Consider the following 24,917-nt stretch of genomic DNA (forward strand, 5'->3'; position numbering starts at 1 on the left):
TAGATGAATTTGACACATATTTCGGCCACTGGTCTAGCGGGTCATAAGGGGATCGAATGTCGACTTCATCATAGCCAGCTACCAAGATGCATCAAATGCTCATGAACCGGAATTCTTGTCGAAGCTCAATTTCTCGAGAGAACTCTAGATCCTTCCTTGTGAATGCGCCTTTGAAACGCAGAGAGAGACTTGAAGAGAGTACCGTGCCGTGCTTGAGCTGTGAAGTCGGGGCATGCTGTCTTCATCAAGGTCATGCCAATGGACAGCGGTACTTGAAAGTTCTCGTCTGGTCCAATTTGTTCTTTACCGAACTCGAAAACCTCGAACTACGTCGCTCTTCTCTTGGCCTCACGTTCAGAAGCCAACAAGAACTGAAGTCCCACAAACCATTTTGTCCGTTGTTTTGTTCAGGGCTATTTGAAGGCCCACGTCGTCACTTTCCCATTAAACGGACGAGGTGAAACCATTTAACCCCCTACAGACGTGCATCGCGTGGAACCAACACCATCCGTCAGTCTCTCCCTCTCTCTCTCTCTTTCTCTCTCTCTCTCTCTCTCTCTCCTCCCCGGCACTGTATAAATAGTACTTCGTATCACTCACTCTATAGTCAAGACAGTAGCACTACAGTCTACTCAGAATCGATTCTGTTGCGCACGTTGAGAATTGTTCTCTCTAGTTGTCCCAAAACTTTTGGTCATCGTTTGAAGATCATGGCCTCGACAATCCTGATGCACTCGGTCCCTGTGAGTCCTAGGACTGTGGTCGACATTAGTTCCAGAAATCTGTTGTGAGAGGGCTCTTCCCTGCCAGCAATAGTCCTAGACTGTCTCCTCGAGGTGGCTTGCATGTGAGGTGTATGGCTAAGGTAAAGTAGCAGATTTTCGAAAAATCTTGCCTAAAACATCAACGATGTGATGTTGGGAAGTTTATTGAATTAACATTGTTACGTGATGAATGTTTCAGGAGAGCAAGCCGGATCTGAACCCATCCCCGAAATTGAAATCAAAGGTATATTTATGCTTGTGGGCCTTCTAGCACATGAATAAGAGTTTTGGAAAGGCCTTACTTATGCACGGAGCCTTTATTTACTTAAAGAGATTAAACATTAGTATTGAAGTTTCCGAAGGATAAGTCTTGTCAAAGAAATTGAACTGGTGATACTCTGCTGATTGAATTTTGATGAAGTAAGATAGTCACTCATTCTAATAACTACTCCTTGCATATGCTAACGTTGATCATGTTGACAGGTTAGCACCGACTTCACAGATGTGTTTGCATTCAGTGGACCGGCACCAGAGAGGATCAATGGCAGACTCGCAATGATAGGCTTTGTGGCGGCCATTGCGGTCGAACTGTCTAAAGGCCAGGACTTGTCTGCTCAGATCAGTGGAGGTGGTATCCCGTGGTTCATAGGAACGAGCATTCTGCTCTCAGTTGCATCTCTTGTTCCGCTGCTTCAAGGAGTCACGGCCGAGTCAAAGTCTGACGGGTTGATGACTTCTGATGCTGAGTTGTGGAACGGAAGGTTTGCAATGTTGGGACTAATTGCGTTAGCCTTCACTGAATATGTTAAGGGAGGAATACTTGTGTAGGGTTTTGGAATTATACACTCGTGTAAGTAGTTCAGAATGTAATCCTCAGAAGCATAATATAAAGTGAAGCATTATCTCAATACAAATACTGTGCCCCATACCGTCTTGGTTTAAATCTTAAATAGAGTTTGCTATACTATAAATCATTCTCTCAAAGGACATTTCATTGGATCATTCAACGTGGAGTATACTTTGAAGAAAACTCCCTCCTTCAGAAAAAACCTCGATTCGCTTGAAGTGGAAGTAGAGAAGCGTGGCTTGATATATGAGATGGTAATTGCAGATTAATAAGACACAAGTACCTTTACCAATGAGATTTGGATGAAACTCAGACGACAATGGGTGAACAAAGAACATACCTAAATCAGAAAGATCCCAGGCATTTCAGATGTAAATAAACTAAAGCAACAATAACAAAGAAGGATTGAGTGAATTCGCATCGTCCTTTGATGAGGAAGTTCCGAATTCTCAAAGCAACAGATTTTGCAAACAAAACTAAACCAAAGTTCGGTCTGCACCCTTCCAAGTAAAATGGTGGAAATTGACCAACTCAGCAACAAGACATCTGGAGAATGTTGAGTGCAGTCACTTATTGGAATACTAATCACAGCTTCTTTCTGCCTTTCCTTTTTGACCGTCCAGAGGTCGATGGTATGATTTCATGGACCCAGATTTATTTCACTTCCATCAGATACGTAGCAATCGATCGATTAATTAACCCACAGCAAAATATATCCTTCAGATAAACCACTCAAATCATGATGGAACTATTACAACCAATAGATTTCTATCCCATAGCACATCTAAAAACTGCATTGTCCGACAAAACAACATCGGAGAAGGATCTGACCTAAGAGGACAACGTTTGCTTTTAAGAACTGCAATCTGGGGCAGGCAATGGCGGACATAAAGCTTGGTGGTTTGCCTCCTTTTTACAGGCTTTGAACATCTCCTCTTTCAATTACAACTAGCCTCTTTACCTAATCATGTAATCGATTATTTAAGTAAGCAAATGATGTGGATAAACAAAACCAAAATGCAGTAACTGACTCATTACTTGTCGCAACATTCTCCTAACGGTAGGGGTGTTCCATCTCATAAGAGTTCAGTTACCCTTGGGAAGCCGCGACCCCTCCTATGCACACTGAAAATGTAATAGATGGGCTTTAAAAAATAAAAAATAAAAAGAAAATAAAAGGAAAAGAAAGAGTTTGAAAAGTCAAAAAAAAAAAGGAAGCTCAAGGATATTTGTGGAATCTTCGGCTGTGCTTTAAAGAGAGAGAGAGAGAGAGAAAGAAGAGCACGGGCAGAAAGAAACGGGAGAGGAGAGAAAGGAGAGAAAGGACAAAAAAAAAAAAAAATTGGCGCACTTGTGATCCAGATGCTTCATCAAACCGACTCAAGTGTGTTTAGCAACGCTAGTAAGAAATTGAAGTCTTTAATCACCTACTTGAAGCAATCGCTGCAATTAGGGCTCGAAATTCGGATTTCTTGGATATTTGTGTGGCGAAGCCCCATTTTTGAGTCGTCGAGATGGTACTTTGGATGTTGTGAAGCTATAGCATCTTTCGGATTGTAATTTGAGCTTGTGGTTTGTCCGAAACGGAATTTTGAAGTTGAGAGCGCATTCTGGTACTATAGGGAACAGTAGCTTCGAGCCTTTTTTTTTTTTGTTATTTTTGGTACTGTTTTGGGTCCTTTGAGTTGGGGTTGTTGTTGTACGTTAAGAGAGCTTTCGAAAGACTATAAGACGGTTTGAAACGGAATTTTGTGGAGGGAGTTATGGCGTGATGAAGTTGGTGCATGGGCTGCACCTAGCGGGAAATGATGGGTTTTCGATAAATGAGAGCTTTTGTGGTGTATAGGTGTCGTTTTATCGACAAATAGGCCTAGTATAGACAAGTCGTTATGCGAATATCCTTTTTACTCGGCCTTTTGATATTGTTTTTCCATTAATTGTTAGGAATCCGAATGTGTTGGTTCAAGTGAGCATCGTAGTTGATTTTTGGTTTTTCCAAAGTGAGTGACACTATTTCTTCTTTGTATTTTAAACTCATGTTTTGAGAAACGTGATGGATTATATATTCCATGAGTTGATAAAAAACATATTTTGTTGCATAAAATAGGATCGAGCTATTACTACTATTTTTGTTGTTCGAAGGGAGTTATATTCCGACTTCAATTTGAATGGTTGTTTGAAAGATGATTTTTGAAATTCTTTGTGAAAGAATCTTGAAATGTTTTGGAGAATGCTTTGATATATATATATATCAAATTTTGAGTTGTGATATAACTTCATTTCTAACGTTGGATTACTGGATATTGTAATTGGTGGTTGATGTTCAATGTCTCTGTGGACCTGAGGGGTGTGGGTGTGTGCATACTATTCTAGGATATCCTTATGGGCCAAGCCACCGACTAATAATAGGTGGAGACCTTGCCAATAGGGGAATGTTGGTCGTCTTTTCACAGGCGTTACGCATGACCATGGTTAGACATTTGAGCATGAATTGGTCAATGGGGTGGACCATTGACGTGTGATTTGAGTTTGGTCGATGGAATGGACCATCGATGTGATTTGATGAGATTAATTAATCGAATAGACCATTGATGCATGTTTTATGAGATTGACTAATGGGTGGACTATTGGTATCTTCAGTATTTGAGTTATGATTATATATTTGAGCTATGTTTTAAATGTGCATAGTGATTTCTCAATCCGCTTAGAAGAAATGTGTTACTCCGTGGTAGCTCACTCCTCTCTTATACTTGTTTTTCAGGTTCTTCAGCAAGTTGCGAGTAAGCGTGAGCATTTGCTCGGGGAGGACTTTTGTGGTGGAAACTTTTTGGTATGACTTGTGCATAATTAATAGGTTTATAAGTTAGTCTTTGTAGAAGATTTTTGTTTTGATTTTTTTGTAGATTATAGATATACTATGATATTATAACCAAGTGCCCCTTTTTTGTCAAATATATATATGTGGATGTATATATATGTTGATATCGGGTTAAATTTTGGTTACATTGAGGCTGTTTTTGGTAAAAGGATGGCCGTATCATGCCCCTTCTTCTTGTGAATCGGGGTGTGACATAAGAGGTCTTCGGGAATACTCCTAACCAGTGTTATGTACAAGTTGGGACTCCATGGGATCGGCAGGCAAGCCTTGTAAGTTTTGAAGGCATTCATGCTTCCCCCTTTCTCAGCGACACTCGAAGCGAGGACATCAGAACTAGCTTTTTCCATGACAAACTGCAGACAGCGATGGATGGACAACTACAATAAGCACACGCAATGTGAAAAATTGGTTTAACTAAATCAGTTGCAATTGGTAAGATAGGTGGGAGAACTCAAGAAGCCGGTGGAGGGAGGGAATATGAAGTACATTGGTTTGTCAGAAGCTAGCATTGATACGGCAAAGAGAGTTAATGCTATTCATCCAAACCCAGCTGTGCAGATGGAGTATTCTCTGTGGACTTGCGAAATTGAGGATGAATTAATTCCACTTTGCAGCTCCACTCCTATTATCTTCAAGATGTGTGGCAATTTTTACAGGACTTTCAATTTCGGAGAACTGTGAAGAGAGTGCCGTGTTGCGCTTGAGCTGTGAAGTCGGGCATGTTGTCTTCATCGAATCGCACCAAGGACGTCGGTACTTGAAAGTTCTCTGTCCGGTCCAATTGGTTCTTTACCAAACTCGAAAACCTCGAACTACGTCGCTCTTCTCTTGGCCTTACGTTCGGAAGCCAACAAGAACGAAGTTCACAAACCATTTTGTCCGTTGTTTTGTTCAGGGCTATTTGAAGGCCCACGTCGTCACTTTCCCATTAAACGGACGAGGTGAAACCATTTAACCCCCTACGGACGTGCATCGCGTGGAACCAACACCATCCTTCAGTCTCTCCCTCCCTCTCTCTCTCTCTCCTCCCCGGCACTATATAAATAGTACTTCGTATCACTCACTCTATAGTCCAAGACAGTAGCACTGCAGTCTACTCAGAATCGATTCTGTTGCGCACGTTGAGCTGAGAATTGTTCTCCTAGTTGTCCCAAAACTTTTGGTCATCGTTTGAAGATCATGGCCTCAACAATCCTGATGCACTCGGTCCCTGTGAGTCCTAGGACCGTGGTCGACATTAGTTCCAGGAAATCTGTTGTGAGAGGGCTCTTCCCTGCCAGCAATAGTCCTAGATTGTCTCCTCGAGGTGGCTTGCATGTGAGGTGTATGGCTAAGGTAAAGTAGCAGATTTTCGAAAAATCTTGCCTAAAACATCAACGATGTGATGTTGGGAAGTTTATTGAATTAACATTGTTACGTGATGAATGTTGCAGGAGAGCAAGCCGGATCTGAACCCATCCCCGAAATTGAAATCAAAGGTATATTAATGCTTGAGAGCCTCCTAGCACATGAATAAGAGTTTTTGAAAGGCCTCACTTATGTACGGAGCCTTTATTTACTTAAAAGAGATTAAACATTAGTATGGAAGTTTCCGAAGGATAAATGTTGTCAACGAAATTGCACTGGCGATGCTCATGCTGACTTGAGTTTTGATCAAGTGAGAAAGTCACTCCTAGTAACCACTCCTTGCATATACTAACGTTTATCATGTCGACAGGTGAGCACCGGCTTTACCGATTCGCATTCAGTGGGCCGGCACCAGAGAGGATCAATGGCAGACTCGCAATGATTGGCTTCGTGGCAGCCATTGCAGTTGAATTGTCTAAAGGCCAGGACTTGTTCGCTCAGATCAGTGAAGGTGGCATCCCGTGGTTCATAGGGACAAGCATTCTGCTCTCGGTCGCTTCTCTTGTTCCGCTGCTTCAAGGAGTCACGGTTGAGTCAAAGTCTGATGGGGTGATGACTTCCAATGCCGAGTTGTGGAATGGAAGGTTGGCGATGTTGGGACTAGTTGCGTTGGCCTTCACCGAATTTGTTAAGGGAGGAGCACTTGTGTAGGGTTTGGAATTAGAGTTATGTACTCAGTGAAAGTAGTTCAGAATGTAATCCTCAGAAGCATAATATAAAGTGAAGCATTGTCTTGATACAAATACTGTGCCCAAAACCGTCTTGGTTAGATCTCAGATTAGAGTTTGTCGTACTATAAATCATTCTCTCAAAGGATGTTTCAATGGATTATTCAACATGCAGTATACTTCGAAAAAAACTTCCTCCTAGAGAAGAAACATCTATTGGTATTAAGTGGAAGTAAAGAAGCTTTGCTTAATGTATGGAATGGTAATTGCAGACTAATAAGCCACAGGCACCTTTGCCAAGGAGATCACGATGAGACTCAGATGACAATGGATGAATGAAGACCACACAGATCGGAAGGATCTCAGCCTTTTCAAAAGTAAATGAACTTAAGCAATATTAATAAAGATGGATTGAATGAATTTGACTCCTCCTTAGAAGAAGAGCTCCAAATTCTCAAAGCAACAGATTTTGCAAACAAAACTGAATGAAACTTCAGTTTGTAACCCTTTCAAGTAAAATGGTGGAAATTCTCCAACTCAGCAACAAAATATCTGGAGAATGTTAAGTGCAATTGCCCATTAAAATATATCAGCCTGCCTTTTCTTTTTTTGACTGTCCACAGGCCGATAGTATAATTTCATGGACCCAGATTGTGAACTCTGCCCTTTATTTCACTTCCACCAGATACGTAGCAATCAATTGATTAATTAACTCACAGCAAAATATATCTTCCAGTAAACCACCCAATCATGACGGAACTAGTACAGCCAATGGATTTCTATCCAATAACACATCTAGAAACTGTATTGTCCGACAAAACAACATTGGAGAAGGATCTGACCTAAGGGGACAACATTTGCTTTTAAGAACTGCAATCTGGGGCAGGCAGATGGCTTATGACCAATGGCGGACGTAAAGCTCGGTGGTTTGCATCCTTCTGTTTACGGGCTTTGAACATCTCTTCTGTTTCAATCACGACTAGCCTCTTTACCTAATCATGTAATAGATTCTTCAAGTAAGCAAATAACATTGATAAACAAAACTAAAATGCAGTAACTGACTAATCATTACTTGTTGCAACATTCCCCTAACGGTAGGGGTGTTCCATCTCATAACAGTTCGGTTACACTTGCCAAGCCGCAGCGCCTCCAATGTACGCCGGTGAAGTCTTCTGGTTCCAGGAATGCCCCTAACCAAGGTTATGTACAAGTTGGGGCTCCATGCAATCGGCGTGCAAGCCTTGTAAGCTTTGAAGGCATTCATGCTTTTCCCTTTCTCAGCAACACTGAAGGGGACATCAAAATTAGCTTTTTCCATGACAAAACCCAGACAGCTATGTTTGGACAACTAGAATGAACACACAGCACACCCGCACATACAAAATAAACAAAGATGCTGCCAAAGAAAAAGCAAAATACTATTACACGACTGGGCAAATAACAAATATCTCACCTAACACTTACTCCTTGATTTTTCACAATGATCAATTATAGAACAGAACTAATATACATGAATAATAATAAAAAAAACTAGCAAAGTTTCAGAAGGAACCAGTAAGATTTTTTTGCAGGAAACTATGAGAAGCGACACCGTAAAACATTTTTTAATTAACAATACATTACTAGGCAAGGTCACATTTAGACAGCAATCTTCAATCTAGTAATTCAACCATTTTAGAGTAACTTGAGATGCTGCATGATCATCTCGGTGATTGAATATTCAATGTCTCATTCTAGCTTGGCAAAGATTAAAGCAGGCATATGGAGCTAGAAGCCCAAACGCTTTCTGCGTCTCTTCCTATTTGAGATGTGGGATAGGACATACTCTCAAACATTGTATTATGTTTTCTCATTGTCCTTTTCTTGATCCCATCTCTCCTCAAGCAAATAGTGCGCATTTCCAGACGCAAAACGACTAGAGTTAGTAAAAGTTCAAGCCCCCATCTGAAAACCATTCCACTTTTTTGTACGACTAGAGTCTTCCCTTCAATGAAATTTAAGGGAAAAAATCGAAAGGATATAGAGACAAGGTTGATTAGAAAAATGTAGCAAGACTAGCAAGCCCACGGTACTGGTTACGGCCATGGGAAAACTACGCAAAATCATCCATGTTGTTCGAAACGGAACCTTCGAACTGTGCCATCGCAAACCTAAGAACCCGAGGCTCTACATCCCTCCTTTCTCCCCCCTCAAGTGGGCAAAAACGCAACACCAAGGCTCTCATAGGAATATGGTCGAACACCTTGCGGGCACGGGGAGCTCAACACAAAACATTCACAATTCACCCTCATCCCCCCGACTGGAACCGCACAAGAACTGCATCCTAAAAGAACGAAACGGAATCGCCAACGCGTGCCGACACTAACCCAAGAACCCAAATCAAGGGACGAGCCAGCGCTGAGCCAGCACGGACAAATTGGGAACAGAAACGCCCGTAAAATCTTGGCATTTCCATGACCAGAGGAACTGGTATCAAACCCAAAAAACGGCGGCGGATCAAGAAGCAAACCCCGAATGCAGACTCGAGACGAGCGTCAAAGCCATACATACCTGCACGGTCCGCACAAGGCAGTAGAGAAGAGCAGCGACGACGGAGCGTTGGAACTGAGAAGGCGACTGAGGCGGACAGAGAGATTTAAGAATTTGGGAGGGGAAGCTCCTGGTTTTTGTGATTGGGCCTTGAGAAAGTGATTTGGAGATGGGCCTACTTACTAGGGTGAAGAGAAGAGGTGGGCCGACCCGATGCAAGATCGAAAACGGTTCGACCGAGTTGGTGAAACCAATCGGTGAACGCGGAAGGTCTCGAATTCAAATCTTGCTTGACGAGGGTTCTTGGGATTTAAGTCGGCCAGGAAGAAATGTTGGGCATCTAGCCTAATATGTGGCAGGGATATATAGTATTCTTTTTTATCGGCCCGACATGTTGACTTGTGTCGAAACTGGCTCTAAATACCATTGAAAATGGTTTGATCAAGTTGGTAAAATCAATTGGTGAACCTCAAAAGGTCTCGAATTCAAATCTAGCTTGACTAAGATTCTTGGGATCCAAGTCGGCCAAGAAGAAATACCAATTGTCTAACCTGATCTGTGGCTTGGATAAAGTATTCTTTTTGATCCAACCCGATGTGCCGACTTAATCTAGTGTGTTGAAATTGGCTCTGAATACCACGTAGTGAAGTTAAAATGGGAACAAGTATACACAATCTCAAGGGAAGCGGCATAGTTTGAAATTCGAATCCAGATCATCTGCAAGTCAATATGATATGGGGTAAAGAAAATGTGCTAGAAGTGGGTTGAGAGAGAGAATTTTTGAACTAGCTAGGATTTTGTAGGATAATCAACCCAACTCATGATATTATTCTGAACTCAAAGATTATATTTAGATTTTGAGCCCGTCGACAAAATATAACCTAAATTTAAGCGTGCGAAAACTCGTATCGAACAGGAGCACTCGGAGTGTTCAAAGTCTGATTCAAAGACATCCTTATTCGAATGGAAGACTTCCCATTTCGGATAGTTCAGGGTCTATGCAGTGACCACCCGAATTTGCAAGAGAAGTGCAACTTGGACTAGAGCCAACAAGCAAAATGCTGAAATTCTATTCTTCACTAGCCCACCAGAGCAGATGATTAGTAATCGCCCTCCACGCATACCATTTTACCGCATCGTCACGTTTCATGGCAACATCTCACTAAACCTCCGACAGAACACGATATTCATGTCATACTGAGTTTATGCCCCCAAAAACATGAAGATAACCGAGGGACAAATCGCCCACTAGAAGATCGTTGAAAAATACACAACAGGCCCAAAGCATAAGGCGGCACAACCGCTTTTATTCGTTTGTCTATCCACAAGGACCAGCCAATGTCCCGGATAAAGATCCGAAACCACACAACTATAAGCACAACAACCAAGTGCCATATAAGCCAAGTCAGGGCAAATTGATAATTCAAGCTGAGAAGCCACATATTACAGACCAAGTCATATATTTGGGTGTTTATATCTCATGAAAGCCCAACAGGAGAAGACACATTATGCTGCGGCATTGACAGCATGATCATTGCGTTCCTTCTGCACAAAAGCTTCAACGTACTGTTTCCTGCAAGGAAGAATTGATTCTCTTAAGACTCAGGAGCAACATGGTGTATGTGAAACATCAGAGAAACTGGAGATGTAAGCAACTAGAAGGAAAGGATGGATCAATACCTCGCTGGTAAATGGTCATGGGGACGATTGAATGGGGTCCAAACTGGATCACCAACGAACAGTCGCATAGCCTATATAAAAGATCACTTAGCAGAGAGTGAACAAAAATTCTTTCTGCTGATTAGAAAATTCATTCTTCCATTGATTATAAAACAGCTGCAACAAGTTTAGAAGGCCCAAATCTAGTTCTCTCATTCTCTTCGTGTGTGTGTGCGTGTGTGTTTTGTGTCCTCCATGTGTGCTGGATCAAAGAAGTGAAGTATGCATGTATTGTAAATACCTTGATGTAATTATTCGAATCGAGGGTAAAGCGATGGTACATTCCAGCTGGTAAAACAATCATTCCACCTTTCTTTACCCACACACGAATCCAACCATCATTCTTGTCCCTAACATCAAAATAACCTAGACGACAAGGCAAAGTTTAGAGAATTCAATGGAAAGCAGAATATAGAAAGCTGAGAGAAGAAAATCAGGGACTTACCACTTCCAGCCACAGCATAACGAATCTCTTCATCAGTGTGGAGATGCTCCTCAAAGAAGTTCTTGATCTTCTCTTCATAATTTGGCAGCTTCTCTGGGGAAACTTCACAGAAATCCTGCGCAAAAATAAAAGAAGTTTCATGTCATCAGACTTGGCAAACAAGCTTGACATTGCAAGTGTCCAGCAGATTAAGAGCGACCAAGGTCCTCGGGGGGATCATCACATTAGCAGAAAAAAGACATCAGTCTTTTCAAAATGTGTAAGCATCATTCCTTAACAATGGAAGTACATTATCTGATTAATTTTCAAACTCGTTCATTCACCAAAAGATAAGTTAAACAAGCATGGAACATATGATCATGATCCAGGTCTAGTTCCACAACATGGACAAACACGAATGTTAATATTGTCCTGAAGCAACTACAAACTACCAAGGCCAGTGAAAATGCGTTATAATATTATGAAGCCACATACCATGTAGGAGTATCCACGTTCCTCACGGATTTTCTTTAATTCCTCATCAGTTTCATAGTTGTCAGCATCCAATCGCCAGCTGAGAACACCAAGTTCTGCAAGAACACGGTAGCTCCCAATGAATTGGAAAACAGAATTATTTTATTGTATCTTCAAAGAGTGCTTCCTCAGAATGCATACCTTCAAGCTGCTTCAAGGAAACAAATTCCTTAGGTTCACGGTGATGTGGAAGTCTTTGGTCTTCATTGCTGTCATCCATATACCATGCTTGAAGGACTTCCTCTCTCGGATCCTACCCAGCCCAAAGTTTGAAAGCATTACCCCAAATGCAGGACAGGCATTAAAGGACCCACAATATATCACAACATTCACGACACAAATTTGACCACCCTCTTCCATCCTCAAGGAAAGATGGTAAAGGTTCCATCCAAAAATTGTTTTCCCACCTAAATTTTATTGGAAGATAAGGCTTTTTTAGTTTCCTAGTTCTCATCTTAGATCGTGACCACTGATACAGAATCCATCATTTAAATAATGCTGGGCTATCAAAACAATTTATTAGATACTCTAAATTAACCGAAATACAAGCTAATCAATACCAAGTATAGCAAATTGATCTTTAGAATACGCAAACCAGTACATGCCCTTAGGTGCAGACACATACGTGACATAGACAATCAACATGCCCTGAAAACCCAAGAACAAGTTCACAAAGTGAAACAATACATCTTTAAGAACAATTAAGAGAAAGAAGTACCCTATATTCTACATTGACTATAAGGACCTAAAACAGATACATCTTTAAAATTATGTAAGACAAACAAGTATCCTATATTCTGCATTGACTATAAGGACCTCAAAGTGGACTGCAATATAATAATTCTCTCCTAGTACAATTATGCCTCTGTCCACAGTACAAGCTCTTACTTTGGCACCATATAAAGAGGCAATGACATCCGCCAGAAAAGTGACAATCAGATCTTAAGTCAACTAGACCTCCACACCTTCTTTCTACCACATTAATGGTTTCTTTTTTACTCAACTTGCTACATTATATAAGGTAATGGCTGCACTTTTTCCAGCCCGTTACCAGGACTCAACCTTCATGTCCCTTGAAGAGGACAGCTTCTCGCTAACCCACTCGAGATCCTCAACAAACACTTGTTTCAAAAGTTTTAAGCTGTCAGAGCGTGTGCAAAACAATCCATCCCAACAATTTTTGCCTGTGGATCTCATTACCCATCCAATACACCATGGCCATAGGGTGGCGTGACATCCACGTGAATCCAAGATGGAAGGACATCAAGCCAAACTAGTTCAATTAGGAGCAAGTAAGCCGTCAAGCCGGCCCCTTCACATAATTCATACTAGAAACTTTTCTTCTTTCGAGATTCTCTTCAGGATGCTGCTCAATTCTTCCTTCGCACCTCCCACAGAGATCATATCCGTTCAAGGGTTCAAGTCCCCCGTTCCAAGAATCCCAAAACGACGGCAAACAAATCCTAACTAGACTAAAAAAATCATGGGTTTCCACCGTAACAACAGCTTACCCAAAACCCAGAAGCCTAGCAGCATCGACAAACGCAAAAAACAGAGTCACCTCTAAAAAACCCCCAATAAAACAAAACTGGGCTACCTAATATCGCACGAATTCAGACCTTCCCTCCTCTCCTGACCGATCGAGGCCTAAAGAAAAGCAATCCATAAGACAAGAGCGCAGAGTGGAAGCCAATTACCTTGTCGGGGAGGACCATTTTCGTCGATATCGCAGTCGGGGCAATCGGTAGCTTTCCAGGCGACAAGAAAAAGCGAGGAGCGGAGGAGCAAGTTGCGCGTTTTATAATTTCTTAAAACTCTTTTTTTAGGTAATAAAATTAAGAGGGTCAAACGGTGGAAAGGGAGAGAATATCTGACCTGGGATTTTTTTTTTTCCCGGGTAGAAAACTCCAGAGAAAAACAATGCTTTTTGTGTCCAGATTCATTGAACGGTAGAGGAGCAATGGCGGGTCAGCTCACGGCATGCCGATTTTCAGGACAAAGTTCACACCAGACAGGGATGACAACGTGATTTGGGTGACAAACATGAGTTTTTTTTACAGGCTCATGCGACCTTTCGAGCGATGGCGAGGCCAGCCCACGGATTGCCGGCCAGGTAGAGTTTATCGAGTTAATATTCCTGCTATTTCGATTTCTTAGTTGACGTTGTTAAAAAAAAAAGAATTCTTAGTTAACGGATTTAGCGAAATTTAAATTGAAAACCACTAAAAGGCTTGCAAATCTCATCTATCTAAAAAAGATTGAGAACAACATTTAGATTGATATAAGTATGATTATTTATAGATAAATTACAACGGTTCCTATAGATATTCTTATCAAAACACTTGTTCTTAAAATAGCGAGAATATAAAACTAGCATAACTCTAAATGAGGTTTGTACTTCTTTTGTTATAGAGGTGATAAAGTTTTGAAAAAATAAATATTTAAGTGTAACTATCGTAACATTTATAAAGATCAAAAAATTAAAAATAAAGGTAAAAATAAAGAAAAATTTTGTTTAGGGAATGGATTGAAATTAAGGGATATTATAAAATATTGGGATGGTGTGATTATGAAAACTCCTAAATAGTATCGAATGAAGAATGATTGGTTTAATTTTGTTATACAAAGTTGAGTCCATAGATCACATTCAACAACATTAAACATTTTTATATAGTCCAAGAGATAAATTGAACATACACCATATTAAACAATTTGAAAATTTAAGAACATTGTTTGAACATTAAAAGTTTAAAAATTATGTTGCACATTGTGTCATTTTTCCATAATTAAATACTCAAAGCTTAACGTATGGACAACGATTTTGATTCTTCAAAAAGCTACTTGCATATCATAGCCATTTGCCTTTTTCATGCCCCCATTTAAAAAGAAAGAGAAAGAAATAGTTGCGAATCCTAACCGCTGATTTCTTTGTAAGACCTACCTTATTCTTAAATGACTATCGATCTTTCGCCCTGGGTTTTTTCAATCAAAGAAACTCTTCTTTCCGTTTCTTAATTTCTCATATTTTTATCACTTTTTTTTTTTGGCTCAACCTCGACTAGGGAAAGCCAGATCGAGCGAGGTATATTTTGTTCTAGCAAGCCACCGATGGCCATGGCGACTCATGAATCTGAGGCCCGCTCTTTTCTTCCCATGATATTCGATCGCATTAGTCATGTCGTGCGACCACCCGACATAGATCGGGCCCCCTGCGCATCTAGTGAACGTAGAGGACGGCAAGTAGATTGGGTTATGCTCATTAATATGCCTCCGACAGATCTACATCCTCGGACATTAGAAGCGTCGCTAGCACGTGTTGACCGTCAGACTTAGCAAAAAAGCTTGACATTGGCTGTGTAGAGCAGCGTAAGAGGGACCAAGGTCGTCAGGGGGATTATTAGGCAGAAAATAGACATCAGTCATTTTAGAACATGTAAACAATGCAAGTACATTGTCTGATTAATTTTCAAACAAGATCATTCACCAAAGGATAAGTTAAACAAGCAATGGAACATATGATCATGACCCAAGTCTAGTTCCACGGCAAACACGAAAAGAATGTGTATATATATGTTTGTATGTATATTATCCTGGAGCAACTATAAACCACCAAGGCTGATGATTATGCAGCATAATATTCTGAATTGAATTAGATGAATCGCCACATACCATATAGGAGAATCCACCCTCCACACAGATTTTCTTCAATTCTTCATCAGCTATTTCATAGTTGTTAGAATCCCATAGAAAACTGAAGTAGCGAAATTCTGCAAGAACATGATAGCCCCTAATGAATTGGGAAAACAGAATTATTTCATTGTGTCTCACAATAGTGCTTCCTCAGAATGCATACCTTCAAGCTGCTGCTCCAACTCCAAGGAAACAAATTCCTCAGATTCACGGTGATGCGGAATTCTTTGGTCTTCATTGCCGTCATCCATATAACATGCTTGAATGAATTCCTCTCCAGGATCCTAACCAGCACAAAGTTTGAAAGCATTACCCCAAATGCAGAGGAGGCATTAAAGGACCCACGATATATCACAAGATTCACGACACAAATTTGACCACCCTCCTCCATCCTCAAGGAACGACGCTAACGGTTCTATCCGAAAATTGTTTTCCTGCCTAAATTTTATTGGTGGATAAGGCTTTTATAGTTTGCTTGTTCTCATGCTTAGATCGTGACCACTAATACAGAATCCATCGTCAAAATAACCCATGGCTACCAAACCAATTTATCAGATACTCTAAGGGGCTGCATGTTTTTATTTCTTTTTCTGTTCAAGAATAGAAATTTTGTTTTTTTGTTCCGGGAACAAAAAAAGAACAAAACGCGTTTGTTTGCATTTTTGTTTCAAAATCAGATTTTTTGTTCCCGGTACAGAAAAAAAAAAACAGAAATGAGAAACAAAAAAAAAAATTATTTATTGCTCCAAAAACGCTTCTCTAGAAACACTTTTTCTTCTTTTTCTTCTCTCTCCTCTTTTATTCTTCTTTTCTTCTTCTTTTCTTCTTTGGCCGGTCGCCGCCTCGGCCATGGCCGGCGACCGGCCGTCGAGGGCGGCGATGCCGCCAAGGGTCGGCGACCTTGCCGAGCGTCGCCGGAGGGCCGAGCGTCCCCGCGCGGGCGAGGCCAAGCTCGCCTAGCCAAGGCGAGCCGAGGCTGCGCCGGCGAGGCGTTGGCCGAAAGAAGAAAAATAAAAAAGAAATGAAAAAGGAAAAATAAAATAAAAATATTTAAAAAGTAAAAGAAACAAAAAAGAATATAAATTTACCAAACGGGTTTCTATTTATTTTTTATTCCCGGAACAAGTTTACCAAACGCATCTTTCTGTCAAAACTTTCCCGGAATGTTAAAACACTTTTTTTTTTTTTAATTTCGTTCCCTAGAACAATTTTTGAACAGAAGTGTTACCATTCGCATCCTAAATTAACTGAAATATATGCAAATGAATACCATGTATAGCGAATTGATCTTCATAATACGCAAACCGGTGCACGCTGTACTGTTGAAGATTACATTTACACCAATGGCGGACGTAAAGCTCGGTGGTTTGCCTCCTTCTGTTTACGGGCTTTGAGCATCTCTTCTGTTTCAATCACGACTAGCCTCTTTACCTAATCATGTAATAGACTCTTCAAGTAAGCAAATAACATTGATAAACAAAACTAAAATGCAGTAACTGACTAATCATTACTTGTTGCGACATTCCCCTAACGGTAGGGGTGTTCCACCTCATAACAGTTCGGTTGCACTTGCCAAGCCGCAGCGCCTCCGATGTATGCCGGTGAAGTCTTCTTGTTCCAGGAATGGCTCTAACCAAGGTTATGTATAAGTTGGGGCTCCATGCAATCGCCACGCAAGCCTTGTAAGCTTTGAAGGAATTCATGCTTTTTCCCTTTCTCAGCAACACTGAAGGGGACATCAAAATTAGTTTTTTCCATGACAAACCCCAGACAACTATGTTTGGACTACTAGAATGAACACACAGCACACCCGCACATACAAAATAAACGAAGGGCGTGCATGGCTGTGTTCTTTTTTTTTTTCTGTTTATGAACAAAAATTCTGTTTTTTTGTTTCCGGGAACAAAAAAGAACAGAAACGCGTTTGTTTGCGTTTTATTCAAAATCTATTTTTTTGCTCCCGGAACAAAATTGGAACAGAAATTAAAAAAAAAAACACTTTTGAAGAACAAATTTTATCTTTCCTTTTTTTTCTTCTCTTTTTTTTCTTATTCTTTTCTTCTTCTTTTTTCTTTGGCCGGTCACCGGCCTCGGCCATGGCGGCGACCTCACCGGAGCATCATCGGCCCGGGCGAGGCCGAGCGTCGCGGCCCCGGCGAGGCTCTACTGGCCGGGCGAGCCGAGGCCGACAAGCCTTGCCGTGGCTAGGCGAGGGCACCGCCCCCCGTCGGCCGGTCGCCGGCCTCGGCATGGCCAATGACCGGCCAAAAGAAGAAAAAAATAAAAAATAAAAAGAAAGAAAAAAAGGAAAAATAAAATAAAAATATTAAAAAATTAAAAGAACATAAATTTACCAAACGTGTTTCGGTTCTTTTTTTTATTCCGGAACAAGTTTACCAAACACATTTTTTCTGGTCAAAAATTGTTCTCGTAACAAAAATAATTTTTTCTATTTCCGTTCCCTAGAATAATTTTTTAACAGAAACACAAACAAACGCACCCAAAGATACTGCCAAAGAAAAGCAAAAGACTATTACACAACTGGGCAAATAACAAATATCTCACCAATCACTTACTCCTTGATTTTTCACAATGATCAATTATAGAACAGAACTAATATACATGAATAAAAAAAAAAACTAGCAAAGTTTCAGAAGGAACCAGTTAGATTTATTTGCAAGAGACTATGAGAAGCGACACCGTAAAACATTTTTTAATTAACAATACATTACTAGGCAAGGTCACATTTAGACGGCAATCTTTAATCTAGTGATTCAACCATTTTAGAGTAACTTGAGATGCTGCTTGATCAGCTCGGTGATTGAATATTCAATGTCTCATTCTAGCTTGGCAAAGATTAAAGCAGGCATATGGAGCAAGAAGCCCAAACGCTTTCTGCGTCTCTTCCTATTTGAGATGTGGGATAAGATATACTCTCAAACATTGTATTATGTTTGCTCATTGTCCTTTTCTTGATTCCGTCTCTCCTCAAGGAAATAGTGCGCATTTCCGGACACAAAACGACTAGAGTTAGTAAAAGTTCAAGCTCCCATCTGAAAACCATTCCACTTTTTTGTACGACTAGAGTCTTTCCTTCAATGAACTTTAAGGGGAAAAATTGAAAGGAAATAGAGACAAGGTTGATCAGAAAAATGTAGCAAGAGTAGCAAGCCCACGATACTGGTTCCGGCCATGGGAAAACTACGCAAAATTATCCATGATGTTCGAAATGGAACCTTCAAACTGCGCCATCGCAAACCTAAGAACCCGAGGCTCTACATCCCTCCTTTCTCCCCCCTCAAGTGGGCGAAAACACAACACCAAGGCTCTCACAGGAATATGGTCGAACACCTTGCAGGCATGGGGAGCTCAACACAAAACATTCACCATCGACCCTCGTCCCCCCAACTGGAATTGCACAAGAACTACATCTAAGGCTCCAATTGTTTCGCGGAAAATAATTTATGGGAAAAAATGTTTTCTGAATCTCCAGTGTTCGTTTCATGGAAAATAAATTTCTTAGGAAAATGAATTTTTGGGGAAAATAAAAGTCTTCTAAATTAAGGGAAAATATTTTCCAATTTTGAAGAGTGGAAAATATTTTCCTCACTTGATCTCTCTTATCTCACACCTCTACAAATCCTCACTTCTTTCTCCTTTTTTTTTTTTTTTTTGTTTGAATTATTTTTAAATTTCTTTTTCTTTTTAATTCGAATTATTTTTAATTTCATTTTTCTTTTCTATTTCTATTTCTTTATTTTTCTTTTCTTTCTTTTCCATCTTCTTCTTTATTAGCTATTCATCAGTCGTTGTCGGGCGAACCTCGAGCTCGTTGATCTCAAGCTAGCTCCGCACTCTTACTTATCATTTTCTTTATTTATTTTATTCTACAGTAAAGCTCTACATACTTTGCTTATTTTTTCTTTTATTTATTAGAACACAAAAGACACAAGGGAGAACATGTCACTCAATTAGAAGATTCTCATGAAAGTTGTACATACTTTACTTTTTTTTCTCTTTTGCTTCTTTTTAAAATCCATACGAACATTTTTTAGAATAGATGAACATTTTGTGACAATTAGAGAACAAAGATATGAAGTAAGTTTGCCTAAATTTAAAGACAAAGTTCATATTTGATGGATTTATAGGTCGATAAGTGATGTATGCTAAGTGATGAAGTCTTAGAAAATATTTTCCTACCAAATATCGGAAAATATTTTCCAAATTTTCCAAAACTTTTCAAGTTTTAGTTGAAACACTAGAAAATATTATCATTTTTTCTGAAAAATGACTTTTGGGAAAATATTTTCCGAAAATCGCGAAACGAACGTAGCCTAAAAAAACAAAACGGAATCGCCAACGTGCGCCGACACTAACCCCGACACTAACCCAAGAACCCAAATCAAGGGACGAGCCAGCGCTGAGCCAGCACGGACAAATTGGGGACACACCCCGGTAAAATCCTGGCATTTCCATGACCGGGGGAACTGGTATCAAACCCAAGAAATGGCGGCGGATCAAGAAGCACGCCCCGCATGCAAGACTCGAGACAAGCGTCAAAGCCATATACATACCTGCACGGTCCGCACAAGGCAGTAGAGAAGAGCAGCGACGATGGAGAGCTGGAACTGAGAAGGCGACTGAGGCGGACGGAGAGATTCAAGAAATTGGGAGGGGAAGCTCCTGGTTTTTGTGGTTGGGCCTTGAAAAAGTGATTTGGAGATGGGCCTACTTACTAGGGTGAAGAGAAGAGGTGGGCCAACCCGATACAAGATCGAAAACGGTTCGACCTAGTTGGTGAAACCAATCGGTGAATCCGGAAGGTCTCAAATTCAAATCTTGCTTGACGAGGGTTCTTGGGATTTAAGTTGGCCAGGAAGAAATGTCGCGCATCTAACCTGATCTGTGGCATGGACATAGCATTCCTTCTTATCGGCCCCGATATGTTGACTTAATCTAGTGTGTCGAAACTGGCTCTAAGTACCATCGAAAACGGTTCGATTGAGTTGGTAAAATCAATGGGTGAACCCCAAAAGGTCTTGAAGTCAAATCTAGCTCAATCAAGATTCTTGGGATTTAAGTCGGCCAAGAAGAAATGCCAATTGTCTACCTTGATCCGTGGCTTGGATATATTATTCTTTTTTATTGAACTCAACATGTCGGCTTAATCTAGTGTGTTAAAAACCAGCTCTGAATACCACTTAATTAATTCATTATGGGAACAAGTATACACAATCTCAAGGGAAGCGGCATAGTTTGAACTTCGAATCCAGATCATCTACAAGTATACACAATCTCAAAGAAAATGTGCTAGAAGTGGGTTGAGACACAGAATTATTGAACTAGCCTTTGATTTCAGAATAACATCATGAGTTGGGTTGATTCGCTCTGCCTTTTATCCTACAAAATCCTATTTTGGCATGCAATTAGTGTGGAAAGATTACATTTAAAGTTTGAGCCCGTCGACAAAATTAACCTAAATTTAAGCGTGCAAAAACTCGAATCGAACCGGAGCACTCGTAGTGTTCAAAGTCTGATTCAAAGACATCCTCATTCAAATGGAAGACTTCCCATTTCGTATAGTTCAGAGTCTATGCGCAGTGGCCACCCCAATTTGCAAGAGAAGTGCAACTTGGACTCGAGCCGGACGTAGGATTTCCCATTTCGATTGTTGAGGGTGTGCTACAAACTGGCCTCCACAAGAATCTCTAGATGTCAACAAGCAAAATGCTGAAATTCTATTCTTCACTAACCCACCAGAGCAGATGATTAGAAATCGCCCTCCACGCACGCGACTCACAATTTACCATTTTACCACATCGACTCGTTTCATGGCAACATCTTCACTAAACCTCCGGCGGAACACGATATTCATTTCATACTGAATTTATGTCCCCAAAAAGATAAAGGTAACCGAGGGACAAATCGCCCACTAGAAGATCGTTGAAATAGACAACAGGCCCAAAGCATAAGACGGCACAACTGCTTTTATTCGTTTGTCTATCCACAAGGACCAGCCAATGTCCCGGATAAAGATCCGAAACCACATAACTATAAGCATAACAACCCAGTGCCATATAAGCCAAGTCAGGGCAAATTGATAATTCAAGCTGCGAAGCCACATATTACAGACCAAGGCATATCCTCGAGTGTTTATATCTCGTGAAAGCCCAACAGGGGTACACACATTATGCCGCGGCATTGACAGCATGATCATTGCGTTCCTTCTGCACAAAAGCTTCAACGTACTGTTTCCTGCAAGGAAGAATTGATTCTCTAAGACTCGGGAGCAACATGGTGTATGTGAAACATCAGAGAAACTGGAGATGTAAGCGACTAGAAGGAAAGGACGGATCAATACCTCGCTGGTAAATGGTCATGGGGACGATTGAATGGGGTCCAAACTGGATCACCAACGAACAGTCGCACAGCCTATATAAAAGATCACTTGGCAGAGAGTGAACAAAAATTCTTTCTGCTGATTAGAAAATTCATTCTTCCACTGACTATAAAACAGCTGCAACAAGCTTAGAAGGCCCAAATCTAGTTCTCTCGTTCTCTTCATGTGTGTCTGTGTGTGTGTTTTGTGTCCTCCATGTGTGCTGGATCAAAGAAGTGAAGTATGCATGTATTGTAAATACCTTGATGTAATTATTCGAATCGAGGGTAAAGCGATGGTACATTCCAGCTGGTAAAACAATCATTCCACCTTTCTTTACCCACACACGAATCCAACCATCATTCTTGTCCCTAACATCAAAATAACCTAGATGACAAGACAAAGTTTAGAGAATTCAATGGAAAGCAGAATATAGAAAGCTGAGAGAAGAAAATCAGGGACTTACCACTTCCAGCCACAGTGTAACGAATCTCCTCATCAGTGTGGAGATGCTCCACAAAGAACTTCTTGATATTCTCTTCATAATTTGGCTGCTTCTCTGGAGAAACTTCGCAGAAATCCTGGGCAAAAATAAAAGAAGTTTCATGCCATCAGACTTAGCAAACAAGCTTGAAATTGGAAGTGTCCGCAGATTAAGAGGGACCAAGGTCCTCGGGGGGATCATCACATTAGGCAGAAAAAAGACATCAGTCTTTTCAAAACGTGTGAGCATCATTCCTTAACAATGCAAGTACATTATCTGATTAATTTTCAAACTCGATCATTCACCAAAAGATAAGTTAAACAAGCAGGGAACATATGATCATGATCCAGGTCTAGTTCCACGACATGGACAAACACGAATGTTAACATTATCCTGAAGCAACTACAAACTACCAAGGCCAGTGAAAATGCGTTATAATATTATGAAGTTACATACCATGTAGGAGTATCCACGTTCCTCACGGATTTTCTTCAATTCCTCATCAGTTTCATAGTTGTCAGCATCCAATCGCCAGCTGAGAACACCAAGTTCTGCAAGAACACAATATAGCTCCTAATGAATTGGAAAACAGAATTATTTTATTGTATCTTAAAAGAGTGCTTCCTCAGAATGCATACCTTCAAGCTGCTTCAAGGAAACAAATTCCTTAGGTTCACGGTGATGTGGAAATCTTTGGTCTTCATCGCTGTCATCCATATACCATGCTTGAATGACTTCCTCTCTCGGATCCTACCCAGCCCAAAGTTTGAAAGCATTACCCCAAATGCAGGACAGGCATTGGAGGATCCACAGTATATCACAAGATTCACGACATAAATTCAACCACCCTCTTCCATACTCAAGGAAGGATGATAATGCTTCTATCCAAAAATTGTTTTCCTACCTAGGTTTTATGGGTGGAAATGACTTTATTAGTTTCCTAGTTCTCATGCTTAGATCATGACCACTGATACAGAATCCATCATTTAAATAACGCTGGGCTATCAAAACAATTTATTAGATACTCTAAATTAACCGAAATACAAGCTAATCAATACCAAGTATAGCGAATTGATCTTCAGAATACGCAAACCAGTGCATGCCCTTAGGTGCAGACGCATACGTGACATAGACAATCAACATGCTGTGAAAACCCAAGAACAAGTTCACAAAGTGAAACAAATACATCTTTAAGAACAATAAAGAGAAAGAAGTACCCTATATTCTACATTGACTATAAGGACCTAAAACAGATACATCTTTAAAATTACCTAAGACAGAGCAGTATCCTATATTCTGCATTGACTATAAGGACCTCAAAGTGGACTGCAATATATTAATTTTCTCCTAGTACAATTATGCCTCTGTCCACAGTACAAGCTCTAACTTTGGCACCACATAAAGAGGCAATGACATCCGCTAGAAAAGTGGCAATCAGATCTTAAGTCAACTAGACCTCCACACCTTCTTTCTACCACATTAATGGTTTCTTTTTTACTCAACTTGCTACATTATATAAGGTAATGGCTGCACTTTTTCCAGCCCGTTACCAAGACTCAACCTTCATGTCCCTTGAAGAGGACAGCTTCTTGCTAACCCCTCGAGATCCTCAACAAACACTTGTTTCAAAAGTTTTAAGCTGTCAGAGCATGTGCAAAACAATCCATCCCAACAATTTTTGCCTGTGGATCTCATTAACCATCCAATACACCATGGCCATAGGGTGGCGTGACATCCACGTGAATCCAAGATGGAAGGACATCAAGCCAAACTAGTTCAATTAGGAGCAAGTAAGCCCTCAAGCCGGCCCCTTCACATAATTCATACTGGAAACTTTTCTTCTTTTGAGACTTCTCTTCAGGATGCTGCTCAATTCTTCCTTAGCACCTCCCACAGAGATCATATCCGTTCAAGGGTTCAAGTCCCCCGTCCCAAGAATCCCAAAACCACGGCAAACAAATCCTAACTAGGCTAAAAAAAATCATGGGTTTCCACCGTAACAACAGCTTACCCAAAACCCAGAAGCCCAGCAGCATCGAGAAACGCAAAAAACAGAGTCAACTCTAAAGAAACCCCAAATAAAACAAAACTGGACGACCTAATATCGCTCGAATTCAGACCTTCCCTCCTCTCTTGACCGATCGAGGTCTAAAGAAAAACAATCCATAAGACAAGAACGCAGAGTGGAAGCCAATTACCTTGTCGGTGACGACCATTTTCGTAGATATCGCAGGTGGAGCACTCGTAGCTTTCCAGAAGATAAATAAAAGGCAAGGGCCGGAGGAGCAAGTTGTGCTTTTTATAATGCCAAAAACGATTCTTATACTTTTTTTTAGATAAAAAATTTAAGGTACGTCTAGTCATCGAATTTTTAATCGGGATAGACTAACTAAAATAGAATATAAAATTTTTTTTTATATCGTATCATTGTTTGATGAATCGCAATACTATAGTCGGATATATTCACATTTGTATTATGTATATATTTTTATATATAAATAACAAATCATTATAAATTAACCTAAATATCTCGTAACACTATTCTTTAATTTATTTTTAATTTATTTTTCCTCTTTTTATATTATTTTCTTTAG

At 40.4% G+C, this 24,917-nt stretch overlaps 4 protein-coding genes and 1 long non-coding RNA gene across 7 annotated transcripts; 2 read left to right on the forward strand and 3 right to left on the reverse strand.

Annotated features, from left to right (window-relative positions):
• Positions 1-676: 676 nt before the first annotated feature.
• On the forward strand, positions 677-1,678 carry LOC104423734 (early light-induced protein 1, chloroplastic). The gene is made up of 3 exons (XM_010036189.3): positions 677-865; positions 964-1,008; positions 1,248-1,678. The coding sequence occupies exons 1-3, from the start codon at positions 857-859 to the stop codon at positions 1,590-1,592; spliced, it is 399 nt and encodes a 132-aa protein (XP_010034491.2). The 5' UTR covers positions 677-856; the 3' UTR covers positions 1,593-1,678.
• Positions 1,679-2,425: 747 nt separating this feature from the next.
• On the reverse strand, positions 2,426-20,152 carry LOC104423707 (50S ribosomal protein L30). 3 transcript variants are annotated; one of them, XM_039306351.1, is made up of 4 exons: positions 9,115-9,229; positions 7,637-7,850; positions 7,442-7,556; positions 2,426-2,477 (listed from the first exon to the last, which is right to left on the reverse strand). In XM_039306351.1, exons 2-4 carry the CDS (start codon positions 7,826-7,828, stop codon positions 2,464-2,466), a joined length of 321 nt encoding a protein of 106 aa, XP_039162285.1. In that variant the 5' UTR covers positions 7,829-7,850; positions 9,115-9,229; the 3' UTR covers positions 2,426-2,463. The 3 variants fall into 3 exon arrangements, with proteins under 3 accessions (XP_039162285.1, XP_010034475.2, XP_039162284.1); XM_010036173.3 differs by lacking the exons at positions 2,426-2,477; positions 9,115-9,229 and adding an exon at positions 20,035-20,152 and having other exon boundaries at positions 7,216-7,556; XM_039306350.1 differs by lacking the exon at positions 2,426-2,477 and having other exon boundaries at positions 7,216-7,556.
• Positions 5,498-6,227, forward strand: LOC120290345. The gene is made up of 3 exons (XR_005548259.1): positions 5,498-5,824; positions 5,923-5,967; positions 6,207-6,227. It is a non-coding gene; the product is annotated as an uncharacterized LOC120290345 (long non-coding RNA).
• LOC104423691 (1,2-dihydroxy-3-keto-5-methylthiopentene dioxygenase 2) lies at positions 10,320-13,624 on the reverse strand. The gene is made up of 7 exons (XM_010036154.3): positions 13,468-13,624; positions 11,912-12,023; positions 11,732-11,826; positions 11,258-11,372; positions 11,054-11,178; positions 10,774-10,844; positions 10,320-10,666 (listed from the first exon to the last, which is right to left on the reverse strand). The coding sequence occupies exons 1-7, from the start codon at positions 13,483-13,485 to the stop codon at positions 10,600-10,602; spliced, it is 603 nt and encodes a 200-aa protein (XP_010034456.2). The 5' UTR covers positions 13,486-13,624; the 3' UTR covers positions 10,320-10,599.
• A 1,272-nt stretch (positions 20,153-21,424) lies between the features above and the next one.
• Positions 21,425-24,643, reverse strand: LOC104423761 (1,2-dihydroxy-3-keto-5-methylthiopentene dioxygenase 2). The gene is made up of 7 exons (XM_010036215.3): positions 24,522-24,643; positions 22,962-23,073; positions 22,780-22,874; positions 22,306-22,420; positions 22,102-22,226; positions 21,822-21,892; positions 21,425-21,715 (listed from the first exon to the last, which is right to left on the reverse strand). The coding sequence occupies exons 1-7, from the start codon at positions 24,537-24,539 to the stop codon at positions 21,649-21,651; spliced, it is 603 nt and encodes a 200-aa protein (XP_010034517.2). The 5' UTR covers positions 24,540-24,643; the 3' UTR covers positions 21,425-21,648.
• Positions 24,644-24,917: the final 274 nt, after the last annotated feature.

The sequence above is a fragment of the Eucalyptus grandis genome, chromosome 2, assembly GCF_016545825.1.
Source record: "Eucalyptus grandis isolate ANBG69807.140 chromosome 2, ASM1654582v1, whole genome shotgun sequence".
In the NCBI taxonomy this organism is placed as follows: domain Eukaryota; kingdom Viridiplantae; phylum Streptophyta; class Magnoliopsida; order Myrtales; family Myrtaceae; genus Eucalyptus; species Eucalyptus grandis.